This window comes from Ambystoma mexicanum, chromosome 4p (genome assembly GCF_040938575.1).
Source record: "Ambystoma mexicanum isolate Mex_15411 chromosome 4p, UKY_AmexF1_1, whole genome shotgun sequence".
NCBI lineage: Eukaryota > Metazoa > Chordata > Amphibia > Caudata > Ambystomatidae > Ambystoma > Ambystoma mexicanum.
Window position 1 is genome coordinate 144,976,638 of NC_090927.1, and position 18,560 is coordinate 144,995,197.

The window sequence follows — 18,560 nt, forward strand, 5'->3', positions numbered from 1 at the left end:
ACTAAGCCTTTGGTCAACCGCAGGGACAGCAGTCAATGGTATTCCGACCAAGCGGATGTGCATGGGATGAAAGCTATAGGAGTAAAAGAATGGACTGGTTCCTAGGGAAGAGTGTACTGTATTATTGTAGGCGAATTCCGCCGTGAAGAGAAAAGATTTCCAACTCTCCTGTTCTTGACCACAGAAACAACGAAGGTACTGTTCTAAAGTGGAGTTCAGACGCTCAGTTTGTCCGTTGCTTTGGGGGTGATAACCAGAAGAGAGAGCCCTACTGATTCCCAGAGTCTTGCACAGCGTAGACCAGAAACGAGAAGTGAATTGAGAGCCTCTGTCGGAAACAATAGTTTGGGGTAGACCGTGAAGCCTAACCACATCTCTCAGAAAAACCTCAGCTACTTCTGGAGCCGATGGTAGGCCAGGTAGAGGAGAAAGGTGTGCCATCTTACTCAGGGAATCCACTGTAACCATGATGGCGGTAGAACCCATAGAGAGAGGAAGATCCACAATAAAATCAGTAGAAATGTGTTCCCAAGGACGTGCTGGCAAAGGTCCTTGTTGAAGGAGACCCAAAGGGCGATGCATAGAGGGCTTATTGGAGGCGCAAATAGGACATGCGGCTACATAAGCCTTTACATCCTTGGCTAAAGTGGGCCACGAGAAATACCTTGATACCAAATTGGTCGTGGCTCCTTGCCCCTTGTGGCCAGCAGAGGGTAGATCGTGACACCAAGACATAGCTTGAATTTGAAGCTCTTTAGACGGAAGGAACAGGGTGTCCTTGTAGAAATACACTGTCCCTCTTTTCTCCAAAGAAGACAGACGGTCGTTGGGTATCTGGGTAGAACTAGTTGTACGTTCAACCTCTTGTAGAAATGAATTGACCGCCCCTAATATCCTTTTCCCCGAAAGAATCTCTTCAGGTTTGTGTCCTTCTACTGGACATTCTTCTCCTAGGCTCCGGGATAAGGCATCAGCCAACACGTTCTCCTTCCCCGGAAGATACGTGATGTCAAAGTCAAATTGGGAGAAGAAATATGCCCACCGGGCATGTCTGGAATTACGACACTCCATTTGTTGGAGTACCTTGAGGTTCCTATGATCCGTTCTCACCAGAAATGGATGGGCAGCCCCCTGTAACAGATGTCTCCAACAATTCCCGTTCCAATACCGAGTAGTTTCTTTCACTCGGGGCGAGTGTCCGGGAGTAGTACGCCACCGGGTGTTCAATACCATCCTTACCAGACTGTAATAAGGCTGCTCCTATGGCACCTCCAGAGGCGTCCGTTTCAACCACAAAAGGAAGGGACTGATTGGGTTGAATGAGGATGGGCGCAGTGGTGAAGGCTTCTTTGAGTACCTGGAAAGCTTGTTCTGCCTTCGAGTCCCATGAAAATTCTTGACCCTTCTTTAGCAGGTTAGTAATGGGTAGCACGATCTCCGATAAATTTGGGATAAAGCTTCTGTAAAAATTTGAGAGACCCAAGAACCTTTGTATATCCTTAGGGCTGCTGGGAGTGGGCCATAGAAGTACCGCCTTCACCTTCTCGGGATCCATCTGAACTCCTTCTTTGGAGATAATAAAGCCTAGGTAGGGAACAGACGAGGATTCGAAGATGCACTTTTCTGGCTTTAACAATAAATGATTCTCTTGTAGTCTTCTTAACACCTGCTCAACGTGTCTGTTGTGTTCGGCCGGAGAAGAAGAGAAGACAAGAATGTCGTCAAGATAGACTACTACAAAAGAGTATAGCAGGTCTGAGAATACCTTGTCCACAAACCGTTGGAAAACTGCCGGGGCGTTTACCAGTCTGAAGGGCATCACTCGATATTCAAAGTGTCCGAGAGGAGTTCTGAAGGCGGTTTTCCACTCAGCTCCCTCCTTGATTCTCAACAAATGATAGGCACCTCGAAGGTCGAGTTTGGTGAAAATGTTAGCCCCTTCAACTGCTTCCAGTACTTCCTTTATAAGAGGCATGGGATATCTGTCTCTTATAGTCATACAGTTCAAACCTCGATAATCAATACACGGTCTCAATTTGGAGGTCCCTTTCTTGGGTACAAAGAACATAGATGCTCCGGCAGAGGAGCGTGACTCTCTGATGAGACCGTTCTGAAGGTTTGCGTCCAGATATTCCTTAAGGGCCCTTCTTTCTGGGAGAGACATGGGATACATTCGGCCAAAAGGAACGGAAGCACCTGGTTTTAATTCAATGGAGCAGTCTTCAGGCCGATGAGGAGGTAAAGAGCGTGGTAGTTCGTCTTGAAAAAGTTTGGCGTATTGTTGGTAGCAGAGCAGCACCATCTGCACCACTGAGGCGGATTTAGGAGTAGGGATTCCCTTACCAGGAACCGGATTGGTCTGGAGAAGGCAGGAAGAAGTACAGAAAGAAGATGAAAAGCATATAGTGTTGGCTGACCAGTCTATAGTAGGATTATGCCTACGTAGCCATGGTATACCCAGTATTATTGGGAAGTGTGCGGCTCTTATCACATCGAAAACAATCTGTTCCTGGTGTTGAAAAAGAAGCATAGTAGCGGGTAAGGTTTCTTGTACAATGGGCCCGGAGGAGAGTGGAGTTCCATCCACTCCTTCTACGGGTAAGGAACAGCTCTTTTGTAGAAAAGGCACCCCCTGATCTTGAGCCCACTGGACATCGATGAAATTACCCGCAGCACCACAGTCCAACATAGCCAAGACCTCAACGGTGGGATTGGACTCGAAAGTGAGATGAATGGTGAACACCAACAATCTGTTATCATCTTCTATAGCCTTCTGACAAGTAAGGTTGCAGGGATTGATCGTCTCTGCCCGGTTCTTATCCCTGCTCAAGACCGAGGAGAAGCGTTTCCCGAACGTCTTGGAGGTACTTCGGGGCAGTTCCGGAGCAAATGCTTAGAAGATCCACAGTACATGCAGAGACCCAGATCTCTACGTCTCTTTCTCTCCTCTGGAGTCAGGGGCCTCTAGTAGTTCCGATCTGCATTGGTTCTTCAGTCTGGCTCCGATTAGGAAGAGGAACTGGAGTAGTACTGGCAGAAGGAAGGTTTCGGAACCTCCTCCTTTCTTGTCTTCGCTCTTGAAGTCGGTATTCCAGCTGAAGAGTCAAAGTCACTAGTTCTTGGAAGGAGGTCGGACGAGCCACTCTGGCTAGCTCGTCTTTGAGATCATCATGGAGTCCCCGGCGAAAGAGGGTTTGTTGAGCAGAGTCAGGCCATCCTGCATCCTTTGCCAGTCTGATGAAAGCAGAAGCAAAAGTTTGAACATCTTGATTCCCTTGACGAAAGTCCAAGAGGGCTTCATAAGAGGAAAACTGAACCTCAGGTCTGTCGAATCTGGCTCTCATCTGTTGGGTAAATAGGGAATAATCGTTGACTGCTGGATCGGATTGGGATATCAACGGGGTAGCCCAAGCCAAGGCGTTTCCGACGAGATTAGCAACAAGGAAACCAACCTTGGACCTGTCCAGTTCGTAGGCCTTCGGTCTAAAAGTGAAATAGACCATGCAAGCATCCAGGAATTCCTTCAAATGTTTTGGATTGCCATCATATTTTCCAAAAGAGAATGACTGTGGAGGCAAGTCGCCCCGAGTGTCATCTCGTACTGCGATCTGTTGTCGTAGACTGACATTTTCGGTTCGGAGATTCTGTACTTCAGTCTGAAGGCCTTGGATAGCAGCTACCATCTCCTGGATCTGTTCTAGGGAGGCCATGTTGACTTGTGGGTGTTGCAAACTGTCAGAATCGGAAACTACCACCCCCGAAGGCTCCTCACCTGACTCCTTAGAGGAATCCTCCTTGGTAGATGTCTTTGGTCTTCTTCTCCCCTCCTTCTTGATCTCCTGCGGGTCTTCGTCCGTCTTGGTGCTCTTCCTTCCCTTTTTGTCCTTCTTGCGCTCGTAGAGATAGGGACGAGCTCCGGTTGAGGCCACCCTGACAGTGGTAGGAACAAGCTGTCATGTGGACCCAGGGGAGCCAGTCCCGTAACGTCAGGGAAAAAGCCAGTGACGGCAGAAAAAACCCTGTTAGATGGCGAGTCCTTGCTGGCAGGGAGTGTGTCGGAAGTGGAGGGCTGATGTCGAAAAGGATTGGAAGAGAGTTCACTGCGATCCAAGGAAGGCAAAGCGGAGGCTGTACACGAGCAGCCAGGAGGGATGGTAAGGCTATAATGCAGGTAAGAGTGAGAGAGGGAGAGAGAGAGAGCTGGTACAGGAGAGCGAGAGAGAGAGGAGAATGAGAGCGTGAACAGAAGCGGAGCGAGCAAGGAGGGGAGAGAGAGAAATAGTAGGGAGAGTGAGCGGGAGCAAAAGCGGTTAACAAGAGTAAATAATCTAGCGAAAGCGAGAGAGATAGCAAGCGGAGCGAAAGCGTATGCACAAGAGTCAGGTATCTAGCGAAAGCAAGAGAGAGAGCAAGCGGAGCGAAAGCGTATGCACAAGAGTCAGGTATCTAGCGAAAGCGAGAGAGAGAGCAAGCGGAGCGAAAGCGTATGCACAAGAGTCAGGTATCTAGTGAAAGCGAGAGAGAGAGCAAGCGGGAGAGAAGTAGCAGAGGGGCACGAAGGATGGCTTTACAGTACGGAAGCCCGTACAAAAGGAAAGAGCCGAGAAACAGGGAAAGCCAAAGCGGGCTGAGTACTAGGTCGAAAAGTATCAAGGGACCGAGCTCAAAGAGTGGCACTGCAGGCGAAGTTAGCAAAAGGCTGACAATGCGAGTTGCAACGCACAGCGTTGTGGGCGTGGCTACCTTTTAAAGGAAAAGGACCAAAAAGACTAGAACGGTAAGGACCGCAAGGTGCCTAAGTAAGCCTCCATCTTTTCCACAGTGTCCAGGGTCGCGTTGTGACATTCACACACAGGAAGCATGGAAAGAAGTTATCAATAATTGGCAACCTCTATTCCTATACCCCGTCTTTATGTTGCCCATACAAAGCAACAATAAGAGTGACTGAGGATGACAGCCCCATTGCTTCCTCCCCAGCACTACCTAGAGCCTATAGGATCAGAGGCTGCGTCAGCCCTCAGACGGGAAAGCACCCGACATGAGGATCTTCCAATCCCTAGGTGAATTGAATTGTCAAGTAGAGTGCTCCTAAAATGGAGCGTTCGGCATGAAAGAGAAGCAGCGATGGTCTGTACGTTATGGGAGAGGCTGCGTCTCATCATCTGTTACCTGTAAATCACCCGCAGGCCTGCAAACGTTGGCAATACCAACCTTAATGTACAAGCACCGAGTCCAAAGATATCAACATGTAAAGTCTACACACGCTGGGAATGCAAACCCTAATGTACAAGCAGTCAGTCCTAAGATAGCAACATGCAAAGTCTACACACGCTGGCAAAGCCAACTTTAATGTACAGGCGCTCAGTCCAAAGATATCAACATGTAAAGTCTACACACGCTGGGAATGCAAACCCTAATGTACACGCGCTCAGTCCAAAGACAACAATTTGCAAAGTCTACACACACGCTGGGAACGGCAACCTTAATGTACACGCGCTCAGTCCAAAGACGACAACATGCTAAGTCTACACACGCTGGGAATGCAAACCCTAATGTACAAGCACTCAGTCCTAAGATAGCAACATGCAAAGTCTGCACACGCTGGCAACGCCAATTTTAATGTACAGGCGCTCAGTCCTAAGACAACAACATGCAAAGTCTACACACGCTGGGAATGCAAACCGTAATGTACACGCGCTCAGTCCAAAGACGACAACATGCTAAGTCTACACACGCTGGGAATGCAAACCCTAATGTACAAGCACTCAGTCCTAAAATAGCAACATGCAAAGTCTACACACGCTGGCAAAGCCAACTTTAATGTACAGGCGCTCAGTCCAAAGAAATCAACATGTAAAGTCTACACACGCTGGGAATGCAAACCCTAATGTACACGCACTCAGTCCTAAGATAGCAACATGCAAAGTCTACACACGCTGGGAATGCCAACCTTAAGGTACAAGCACTCAGTCCTAAGATAGCAACATGCAAAGTCTACACACGCTGGGAATGCCAACCTTAAGGTACAAGCACTCAGTCCTAAAATAGCAACATGCAAAGTCTGCACACGCTGGGAACGCCAACTTTAATGTACAGGCGCTCAGTAGAAAGATAACAACATGTAAAGTCTACAAACGTTGGCAATGCCAACCATAACCCCTTAAGTGCTAAGGACGAGTATGCTTGTCCCTTTTCAAAAGACTTGAATAAAGCTCAGCAGTTGATTAATATACAAGCGCTCATTCCAAAGACAACAACATGGCAAGTCTACACACGCTGAGAATACCAACCTTAGTGTACAAGCGCTCAGTCCTAAGATAACATGTAAAGTCTACAAACCCAGGAAATGCCATCCTTAAGGTACAAGCGCTCAATCCAAAAATAAAAACCTGGAAAGTCTATAAAAGTCTATAAATGCTGGGAACGCCAACCTTAATGTACACGCACTCAGTGGAAAGATAACAACATGTAAAGTTTACAAATGTTGGGAATGGCAACCTTAATGTACACGCACTCAGTGGAAAGATAACAACATGTAAAGTTTACAAATGTTGGGAATGGCAACCTTAATGTAGAAGCACAGAGTCCAAAGATAACAACATGCAGAGTTTACAAATGCTGGGAATGTCAATGTTGAGGTGCCAACACTCAGACCAACTCTATTAATTTTCTTATTCAAACAAATTCCAACACATTCAAGAGATAACACAGTCTGTTCAGCTTTGAGCTAGATGCAAAGATGTTAATTCAGTTGCTGCATATTTCAGAGTTATTTCAGTGCATCATGTAAACAAGCACACACATGCTACAATCCATATTGCGGTCCATCGAGGAGTCTGCTCTGTTACCTCCTGAAAAAGCAGTGCAGTGCATGGATTTCACTGAATTGCACAATTTCTTCAGGAAGCAAAAACATGTGTCTCTACCATAAACTTAGTTAAACTTTACAGGAAACATGAAACACACAACCCAAGGCGTGATGGACATTTTACAAATCGTGCACACACTCACGCCTGCCACCCCCACACATGATAAGAAAATAGATAATACACTCACCATATACAGATATATCTTGCATATGATAAAGCTATCAATGTGCCTTGCCTCCTCCATGGGGGGTTGACACATGCCTTCATGTAGCCATCATCAGTGTTGTCTAATCTGTCACTGTTTTTGATTCACTGAATTCAATGACTTGACAGGGTAATGGAAGTCAGTTTCACATTCAGTTCCTATTTTGACAGCACCTTTCTATCATGCCTGAAAGATGTTATTTTGGCAGTTGAGATTGTAGGTTTCTTTCTGGTAAGAGTGAAGTAGAGCAGCGCAAAACAGTCCTCCCCGCTATGACAGTCTCCAGTCATTAGCATAATGATATTCAAGCTAATCCACAGCTAAATTACAAGTCTATGTGACAATGCAGCCATCTAATTAAATAATCTTATTCTAGATTCTCATGTATTTGAACATTGTCGCAAATTGAGTTCCGAGCGCCTGAGGGCTGTACAGCGGTGCCCTTTTTCTGCATTAAATAACCTGTGATTACTGGTGAACCTTTTTCAGATTCCATTGCGACACCCGCATCTGATGGAGGAGCGTTGCTGGTCCATGCTGGCTGAAGTGAAGCCTGTAGGCCGCATTGGGCAATGGCAGCTTTGCCTGTGCACTGCCTACAACCTGTGCAAGGTCCATCCCAACTCCCAAGTGTTCCTGGCCTGGGGGAAATGGACTGGGGTCATTGCCTGCACCTACACAAGGCCGGGAAAACACAACTACCTGAGATGTGACCCCCCTCTGTTAGCTCTCTTCCTTAATAACATGCATGCATCAAAATGATTGCGTAATGGCAGTGCCCCTCTATGCCATCTTCTCTGTAAAAAAGCAGTTCCTGCCACGTGACCTTGTTTGCATGGAATGTAGTCCATTAATTAGGATGCAGTGTATTGACTGACTTAAATTGGTAACAAATACTACTTAAGGGCAATGAGGACACCAGATCACTCCCCCTTCCTTTCACCTCCCTCCCCTTCCCCCTACCTCAAATCCTACACCGTAACTCCCTTCACCTACCCCCTCCTCTACCCTGACCCCACCCTCTCCCCCCCTTGTAAATAGTTCTACGTATTGTTCTAATGACCTGTTCATGTTTGTAAATATGCTTCTCACACTTTTGTACCTGTTGTTATATTGTAAAGCACTTTGGCTTAAAGCGCTATATAAATTCAATAAACATAAACATATTGACCTGCCTCTTGAAACTGCGCACTTCCTCCTCCCTCCAACGCAGAACGCGCCACTGACGAGGACGCTGAACGTCGATGCTGCTTAATGCTACGCAACATTGGTGGTCGAAACGCTGTAGCCTTCTTTGTATCGTTAATTTGGCCCTATAGCCATCACCCATTTCAGATTCTGTTTCTGGTCCTCATTTAACAAAGATGAACACTGTCTATCCCATCTCACTGATGAATGACCCCCTGTTTCTTCTTGAATTTAGGGGCTTTAGTTTTCGGTGAACCAATCACAGCAAGTCTCGGAACTGATGGAACACATTATTGGAGCAAAAACTGGGCCAAGGCCGCCTCCTATGTGACATCACCACCCCTAAGCCCCGATCCGACGACGCCAGATCATCTGAACTCCCTATTGGCCAGGTATGAGTTTCTTCATTCCTTAGAGGAATTTGAGATTTGTGCTTTTATCCTCTCTACCCCCATGAAATTGAATGCTTGTTCTCCTTGAGTGTCTAAAGGTCAGTGACTTTGAGGTGGTCTTTTAGAGTGTACCAATTTTCTAAATATTTGTACACAATCTATATCTATTACAATACAAGGTTGTGTTTCTGACTTTTGGTCTCAGTGTCTTGCTTAGATAGACCAGGGCTTCTTAAAAAATACTTCTTTGAAATATGTTTTGCTATTGTGAGCTATCAGGCAAGCACAATGCCCACGTGGCTCATGCCTGCTTCCACTGATAGAGCCTGGCCATTGCTGTAGTATCATTTTTAATTGGTTATTTATAACACACTTAATATCTAAGCGTGGACCCGGGGATCGAACCTGTGTTGCTCTGCATCGTCTTGCTTCCAAGGCGAGCGCGTTGCTCCTGATCTATCCTCTTGCGATATGGAGGACATTATGTGTACTGTGCGCTGAACTAGCCAATGTGTGTGAACGCTGCAGTTCCTGATGGCGGGTGGCTTTAGTGAGTTACGTTGCCATGTAGCGGATTGCCACACTGCTCAAAGGTCGCTGTTGAAGAGTTGGATATGAATAAAGACGAGGGAACCCCTGCTGGGCCACGTTGTAAATGACATAGGAAAAGAGCCCATGGCTGCTTCCCAAACCACCCCCATAAATTCATGGCTGTTAGGGTGCTTGGTTGTAGCCATCAAACGTGGGAGCTATGGCTTCGGAAAAAAAAAGAGGTAACCTAAGAACTCAGGGCCACAGTTCCATCTTTTTGATAGCCGACACATTTGTTAGTTGACAAGAACACATGGGCCCTCGTTCGAGTTAGCGAGAATTAGCTGGGCTAATTCCGGCAAACCCGTTAACTGATTCTACCATCCAGGGTTGGCAGTAATTCCACCTTATTACGAGAGGCAGGTAGGTAGTGCCGATTGGCCTCCAAATGGGGTTTGGAGAAATTGCCATCGGTGGACAATCCACCGGTGATAAATTCCTGAAGTGCTCATACTACCATCGAAGTTGGAATCCAGCGGTATGGTAAAATGACAATAAATCTGTTAGCACAATTCTTACTCTCATATCGGCCATACTCATAAGGAGGTCCAAGATCTTTTTATGATGGCGAACAAATGAAGAGGTTTGCTGCCGAGCGGCTTTCATCAAACCTCATTTCATTTGACTTGAAGTCTTCATCTGTTATCGTCCCTATCCCCAAAACTAGCTGGAAATAGACACAGAAGTATTAAAGCATCTGGAGTTTCAAAGAGGTTATAAAATATAATTACAGGAGGCTTTCATCTAAAAGTGCATATATTGGGTACGTCCACTCATTTATTTTTTATCGGGGGACCAGACTCAAGTGTGGAAGAGGTTATACAAATATCTATCTGTGGGAGACTGGTTACCCCTCCCTTACTGTAAAATCAGCCTAAATGTTCACACTTTCTGAATTGCAAAACCGTCAGCTATTGTGCTTTCATTTAATGCAGAACCTGCAAAAGCCGCTACCCATTGCGCCTCCTTTCTTCATTTTGACCTGGTCACTATAAGCAACTTTGCAAATAATGAAAATACAAGAAAGGCAACTGTGTTAATGAGGGCAAACTAAGCTAAGAAAAACAGATTTCCCACTGAACTGCCTTAGTGTGCTTAAAAATATAATGACTAAACATAAGTCACTTGTTACAGCGAGCACACAGCAAAGGAAGTTACATGAGGGAGACTTACCGGCTCTGGAGTTCTGACTAGACTGCTAAATACTAAACACATTGGCTTGGAAGAGTAAACATTTTAGAGCAGAGAAAGAATCAAGAAAGGTAAAGATGCAGTGAATGGGATGGTGCGATGAAATACTGGAAAAGCATCATTGTCGGTACATTATTCGAGAAGGTTCTATGAGGAAGATATGGGACAACTGACACCCAGCTGTTCCTTTTCATAACTCCAGTTTTCACCATTAGGATATTTCACAATGACTGAGGCGTGCCACATCCACAAGGCACCCCTCAAATATCTCCATGACGACTTGCAACAGCCATTTTGTTTACAGCTTGTGTTGTTGTGTTCCATACAGTGCATTGGTGGCTGCCTCCTCATTCTGAAATCTCTGGTTTCTTTTATACTCATTCTTTTTTAAATTATCCTCCTTCATGTATTATTCTTTTCACGCTCCTGTTCAACCTGTCATTTGCGAGCAATGAGCTCCTTTTGTCGGTGTAGTTGTCACAATAATTTCTCACTGCTGATTAATATAGAAAAGGCTTTCAATAGGATACATTGGGATGTCTTAAAAGCAGTTATCAAGCATGTGAGGTTTAGAGAAATAATGATTCAGGAGTTTCACGATTCACACAAAGCAAGATAATGAAAGCATTAACCCAAGCACACCATGTATATATTGCTGTGCTGTTAAAGCACAGGTGACATGTGCATGATCTTGCCGTGTACAGATAAGAATCATGTAAGGGTCAGCGGGGACCAAGAAGGACACCAAGACCATGTAGTTTGTGCTCTGATTTATTTAGGTGTTGTGTACAGTGGACTAACTAAAATGGGGACTGAAGGTTTCCCGTTTAAACAAAATCTTGACAAGAGCAACACAACAGTCAAGAGGGTCGTCTCCAGGTAAGTGTCCTTCCTGATGAGTGCTGGCACCAGGCCCCCTGGCTCTAGCATCAAAGTTCCAATGCTTAGAACTCGAAGGAGGTGGCGCTACCTCTCCCCGCTCCAGCGTTAAAAACTCATGTGGTTCCCAAACCCTCTTCTTTCGAAGTTGCTTAAAGTCCGGGGCGGTTGCCCTACCTACCTACCTCTACTCTGTCATTGCAGCCTTCGTTGGTTGGTTATCGAGGCAGGCTATCTGGGGTCCCGTAACCCTGGTTACTGAAGTTCCCAAAGTTCCTGAGCAGCTGGACTATCTGTCATTCCGGAGCGGGGGAGTTAGAGAGGGATCCCTGGAAAAGGGTGGGCAACACTTACAGACCTTACTCTCCTCCTCTCTATACTGACCATGTGGTCCCTGAATCTGTCTTGTTCCTACTCTCACAATCTGAGCCCGCCTGGGACTGCCCTGGCCCACAGGAACCTGCTTAGTCTGCCTGTCTCGGCATTGATCTTCCTCACAGTCATGCTTACACCTACATCTCCGTCTCCTCCTTCTCGACACCCCTGTACCTTCAGGGCCGAACCTTCCACTGCAAAGGTCATATTGTGTTGTCAGTACCATTGCACATGTTTAATGTGAAGTATGCTATCTTTTCTTTGTCTTCAGTGGGGATCTGCAAGTGACAGGAAGTGGACACTGTTCCTACAGCACAGCACAGAAAGCCATCGGAAAAGATAACTTCACTCTGATCCCAGAGGGAGTGAATGGAATCGAGGAAAGGATGACCATTGTTTGGGACAAGTCCGTAGTAAGTGATAGTACTTCTTATGATGGAAACAGCTGGTATCTGAGACAGGGAGTTAAAAGTCTCTGGTAGTGACTCTGGTGCCATTGTTCTGGTTTGGGATGTCAAGTGCAGTGGAATCCAAACTGTGCCTACAGAATACGCTGTGTCCTTCTAGGTGACCCTATTGTTCTAAACTCTAAGAAGAAGCGATTGTGAGCCACCTGCCATCATTTTGCTCGGGTCATTTACTCACACTGATTACTGAATCATCAGGGATCCTTAACCTGCCTGTAAGCAAGCAAAGTGTATGTGCAGATCTCACCCATACCTGACCCATACCTGACCCATACCTGACCCATACCTGACCCATACCTGACCCATACCTGACCCATACCTGACTTCATTTTAATTACAAACCAGGGCTCTTAAGCCCTATGTCTCCTGCTGCATCCTTCTGTGTTGTTCTCAGATGGCATCGCCTTTTGTATTTTTTAACCATGTAGATTGCACGAGATGTCTTGATGTCTTGAGTAAGGGTTCCATGGGCATGCCGTTTCCATGTGCCCCGGGCGGCATGCAGAGCCCTCTCTGTAGGGTACACCTGCGTGCTGTTAAGATGTTGCTTGGACTGTGGTCAGCCATCTCATCAGATGGCCACTTGCTCTTTCTCTAGGGTATTCTCATGGCATGCCTTCAAGGGTTGCTGGGAGATCATGCACAATACAGTACTTGCGTCTGGCTAGACTCCAAGAGCTCCTGCTGGATCAGTCCTGGGCCCACTCCTCCTCATTCTTCCTCGGGAAACTGATTTCCTCCTTTGGGTTCAACTATCACCTTTTTGTAGACAAGGCTCAGACCTTCCTCTCACTCCTTCTCACCTGCAATCTCTGATTGTGTAACCAAGTGTCTAACTGCAATCCACCATTGGATAGCCCTACGTTGCCTCATGCTCGGCTCCTCAAACACAGAAGTCCTCTTTCTCCCTGCCTCCAATGCCAACCCCACCCGAGGTAAATCTTCCACCTTACCACCAAAACTCTGTGAATTTAATGTGTGATACTACCGCTGGCAGTAAATACACGTAAATTCCCAAAGTTTCCACGCAGTCCTAAGAACTCCATACATGGGGATTAACACTGCTGTGCTGATACTCGTAATCGCGTCGTAAATCCACGGGGCACAGTGGCAGCAATGGTGTAAGAAAGCCCCTCATACGCTCCCACTGGAAAAAATACAACCCACTAGGGAAAAAGGCCCAGTACACCTCTTGCAAAGATAACAAGTTTTTATTCCCATCCAAAAGGAAAAAGCGCCAACAAAGAACTCTGCTGCCGCGGAATGTCCTGGCAAGTTCAGCATTTGCAGTACATTATAACAGTCAGCATCGTCACTAGTGCCGTCATTACATACAATAAGAACTTGCACTGCTGATTGGAGAGACCCTACACATAGGTCGCCTGCTCCATAGGATGCCAGACCATTGGCCTCTGCCTCGTCCGTCCGTCCGTCCGTCCAGCATCGTCCACTTGGGTGATGTATCAGCCGTCACTGGTCAGCCGATGATCATGTAACAATTGTAATACTAACTGAAAAAGCACCTCTATCCTATCTCTATGTACCAGGCTACCTGGCACAAAGCAGACAGCAGTCCAGGGGGGCGTATGCCGAAGTCATACTAACTCAGATACTTCACTCACTCCCAGACAGGCCAGCAATTCTCCAAGGCCTCCCACCCTCTATCTGGGCTATAATTTCATCCCTCTCTGCACCTCGCAGCACAAATCACATTACCTAGGAATGAAGGCGGGAGGGTCCTGCTTTCTGATCATTTGATCCATCGGTGGTCCAGCAGGTTTTATGGTCAGTGGTCTGGGGTTATGTGGTACACTGGAATTCAGGGGTCCTAAAACCAAATCATTTGGGGGGCTATAATTTTTGACTAGGTCTGGTGGGGGTTGGAGGCCTGTGCCCTCCTCATAGGATCACGCTGTTCACAGGCCCACAGCCATCTTCCTGGGGCCTTGCAGGGAACATTCTTCCCAGGGCGCAAAGGTTGGCAACATTTTACGGGAATAAAGGGTTTTATTGGTTCCATGTGTTAAAATCACAGGAAAAATGATCGTGAACACTAAATATTGCGGGAAAAAGGTTGTGGTTTTGCTGCCGCAATCCATGTAAAGGATGCGGGGGACACCCCCGCAACCCTCAGACCCATTATTCCATTTAAGGGGAGCGGGGAACACACCCGTAACCCCCGCTCCCCTTAAATGGTGTAATGGGGTATAACTTTAACGGATCAAACAACAGCATTTTTAAGGCGATTTCAGGCGAGATTTTTGCCGTGATTCTATCACTGCATACCGTTTTATGGATCTGTGCAGCTCTGGGCTTTCTCATTAGGGTTTGTAATACAACCTATTCCTTTGCTCTTGTTCGCGGCCTAGGGTGCTGTCTGCCGCACCACGTTTACACTGTGTGCTATAATGTGGCTGCTAATATCTAAAATGGCTGCTATTCCTGCATGCATATTACACCTACAAAATGCAGAATAATGTAATTGTATGAACACCGATAAGGACACCCCTCTGCCCCCTGGTCTCTTTAATTAATGATAATGCCCTTTGCTGTACTCCTAAACCGCTTGGGGGTGTGGGAAGAACATGTCTCCTTCCCATCAATGGTAACTGAGTTTGCGGGTAATTCTTCTGATTACTGACAGATTACCGCCAAACTCACGATGAGGCTTTAAGTCTCCTAGATATGGATGGTCTAAGTAATTCGTCATGCACCCTTATGCCTCTTTACTTGGCTAGGACACTTGCAAAGCCGGATGGAGTTAGGCTGAGGTGACAAGGGATGAGTCATGTTGTGTGACGATTGTTATCTGTAAGACTTTAAATATTCTTTGGGGAGGTGGACAAGTGGGTCTGTAGTTACTGGTGATTATGGGACCGAGACTCCAGAATGGATGGTTTGAATGAACGAGGCTATGGACACTCCTTCTTTGTCCCAGTTTTGAAGTGTATGGCTCGGATTCGCTGTAGACACGCCTGGTAGAGTGGTGGAGGTGCGCACCACTTGAATAACCGAAATACATTCCCAGATGGGGTTGACTCCATATTGTGGCAAGGGGGAGCAATATGCAATATGCAAAGCCACAGGAATGTTAATATTACTATGGATGTTTCTATCAATTGTCTCATTAAGGGTTGCGCAACATTGCTCAAAGTGATTGAGACATCGCATTAGTTGAGACGTGCACTTAGATGGTCAATATTGTGTTCAATTGGTCCACAGAAATCCATATAGAAGGTTAGACAAAGAATAAATCTAGCATTGCAAACTGTCATACCATGTAGTACCTGGCGTTTGTGGAGCCGATGGCGGCGCGGACGCTAGTTTCGTTCCGTTCAGCCTTCGCTTAGCCACGCCCCCTTTTCCTGGGTTTTTCTCTCTTCTGCCCTAATTCTATTGGTTGTGACGCTCCCCGACACGGAGTCTTTACCAGCTCCTTCCGGGTCGGGGATGCGTTGCAACGCTTCCGGGTTTCAGACCTGCAACTTGCTGTTCCCGTTCGTCTCCATTGTTTTCGTGCCTCCAGCACTTTCCTCTGAGAGGTTTCTAGCGCCTTTTCCTGGCGCCTCTCCTCCCGTCTGGTTCCCCGCTGAACCGGTCTTTTCTTTTTCTTCATCCGTGTTTATTTTCTCGTACCCACCTTCTCCTTCTCCTTCCAGCTTCTTACCTCCCTTCTTCCCTTCTCCGGTCTACACTTTCCTGTTTTTTCTGAGTACTTTTGCCCTTGCACTACAGTGTACCGTATCCTTGCCTGTGCCCTGGACTGCCTCTTCTTGCCGTTTTGGAAACCTGTCTATTTGCTTACCGTGTACCGGATCCCTGCCTGCCTTTTTGGACTGCCTTCGCTTAACGTTTTGGGAAACCTTGGACTACTGCCCTACCTGGGTACCTCTCCACGGAGTACTCCAGATCTCCTGTACTACACGTCCTTCCAGAGATTCCCAGTTGTACCCAGTTGTACCACAACCACAAACATCGTAACATCAGGGGTTTTTTGTGCCTCATAGGCTTTTTCCCCTCTTGGGCGATTCCGGAGAGGAGCCCCCTGGTCTTCCTTATTGGAGACACGGTGGCTTCCTTTCGGGGTCGTCCTTACCTCCATAAAAAAAAGGAACCTTCACGGAGAAGAGAAAAGAAGGGTACCTGGAAAGAAGAAGAAGGTGAGGAGTTAGGGGAGGGGGTAATTTCAGAGTCTGATTCATCTGACAAAGAGGTCACTGATTCCGGTGACAGATTGCAACGCCAACAGAAAGTGATGGCCACCCCGCAGCAGGTACAAGAGCTAGTAGCCGCTGTACAAAGCTTAAATCTGGAAATGCAGAACCTAAAGGCCGCCAATGCCACCCTGCAACAGCGGCTGACGGACCGAGAAAGACTCTCACCTGACTTACCTCCGCTTCCTCTTGTGTCAGGAAAGTTTGACGGCTCCCCAAAGAAGGTCAAGGAGTTTCTGGATGCATGCAATTTACATTTCTCTTTTCGCACACAGACCTTTGCCTCTGACCACGCAAAGGTAGGATTTATGATTATGCATATGACCGGAAACGCCCTAGCCTGGGCTACCCCACTTGTTAACCTACCGGACCCTGTACTGCAAGATTTCAATGCCTTTAAAAATCTGCTACAGCAAACCTTTCTACGAACTGAAAGCACCTTTCTAGCCTCAGAAGATCTGCTTGATATTAGACAGGGTAGCTTAGACCTCCTAACCTACATCACCACCTTTAAACAAGTGGCTGCGGAAGCAGGTTGGCAGGAACAGGCCCAGTATGCCATATTCCGGCGGGGTTTAAGGGAAGACCTCAAGGACGAACTAGCACGGATAGAAAGGCCTGGGTCTTTTTCGGATCTCCTAACCGCTACCCTGCGTATCGATTTCAGAATGTCGGAAAGACGTCAAGAGAAGAAACGAATTAAGTCAAGCGCACCCCCTCTCTGGGATCCCTCATCCTCATCGGTACCCTTCCAACGGTCCGCCAAAGAAGAACCCATGCAGATCGGAACGGCTCGAGCACCACTTACCCCAGAGGAGCGAAAAAGGCGAAGGGAGAACTCTCTGTGTATGTATTGTGGGTCTGCTTCCCACTTACTCAGAGATTGTCCAGATGTACCATTCAGAAAGTCGGGAAACGTGCGCCCTCGGTAAATGTTGGGACACATAACCGAGGGGCCGTTCACAGTCCCTATGCTCCTCTCTCGGTATCCTCTACAGAGGTCTCTGAGGATTCTCGGTTGATGGTGCTCACCGTCACACTCAGAATCGACTCTAAGGAAGTCACTACTTTAGCCCTACTTGATTGTGGAGCTGCAGGAAATTTCATGGACATCCACTGGGCAGACCGACAAGGAATTAAAAGAATCGCTAAACAAGAAAACCAGAAAGTCGAAGGGGTGGATGGCAAGCCCCTGAGTTCGGGCATGATTACTCACACCACCATAGCCCTCACTTTGTCTATCCAACAACACGTGGAAAATATAGCGTTTGATATCATCAGAGCGGCTCACTTCCCCATTATTTTAGGTATCTGCTGGTTACGCAGACACAATCCCAGAATCGACTGGTCTAGTAATATGTTGGATTTTCAATCATCGTATTGCAAGACAGAATGCTTACCCGAACCCAAGTTCGAGATGGTAAAGACCTCCAACAGCTGTGAAATCCGAACAGTACACTGTCTACCACATTACCTTGAGGAATTCAACGAGGTAGTTACAGAAAAGACACCCATCAAACTCCCACCACATCGACCTGAAGATTGCTGCATAGATATAACCCCAGGAGCCTTGGTGCCTTTTGGAAGGATGTTTACCCTTACATTTGAAGAGAAACAATACCTCCGCGAATATCTAGATCGCAATATGGAAAACGGACTCATAAGACCGTCGAAATCACCCGCTGGAGCTTCACTGTTCTTCATCTCCAAGAAGGGATCTAAGGAACTAAGGCCGTGTATTGATTATCGCGGTCTCAACAAAGTCACCATAAAGGATAGGTACCCCATGCCTTTGATCACCGAAATCTTACAAGCAGTTCACGGAGCCAAGATCTTCACTAAACTTGATCTAAGAAACGCTTACCACCTTCTTCGGGTTCAAGACGGGGACGAATGGAAAACAGCATTCCGGACCCCATTTGGTCTTTTTGAGTATAGAGTAATGCCTTTTGAGTTAGTTAACGCTCCATCGATATTTCAACGATTCATGGACCGGCTATTTTCTGATCTACTGTGCCAAACCACGCTGGTGTACATAGACGACATTCTTATCTTCTCCAAAACTCCTGAAGACCATAAAAAACATGTCAAGGAAGTTTTTCGCAGGCTTCAAACTAACCATTTGTCAGTCAAACTTGCCAAGTGCGTGTTCGCAGCCTCCTCCATCCCTTATCTCGGGTTCATACTCT

At 46.8% G+C, this 18,560-nt stretch overlaps 1 protein-coding gene across 1 annotated transcript in view; it reads left to right on the forward strand.

Annotated features, from left to right (window-relative positions):
- LOC138453084 (dihydropyrimidinase-related protein 1-like) overlaps positions 1-18,560 on the forward strand; it is a 325,099-nt gene that overhangs the window by 249,612 nt on the left and 56,927 nt on the right. Inside the window, exons 9-10 of the mRNA XM_069605592.1 lie at positions 8,498-8,654; positions 11,962-12,103. Of these exons, the coding sequence (XP_069461693.1) occupies positions 8,498-8,654; positions 11,962-12,103 (299 nt within the window). The remainder of the gene's footprint in view (positions 1-8,497; positions 8,655-11,961; positions 12,104-18,560) is intronic.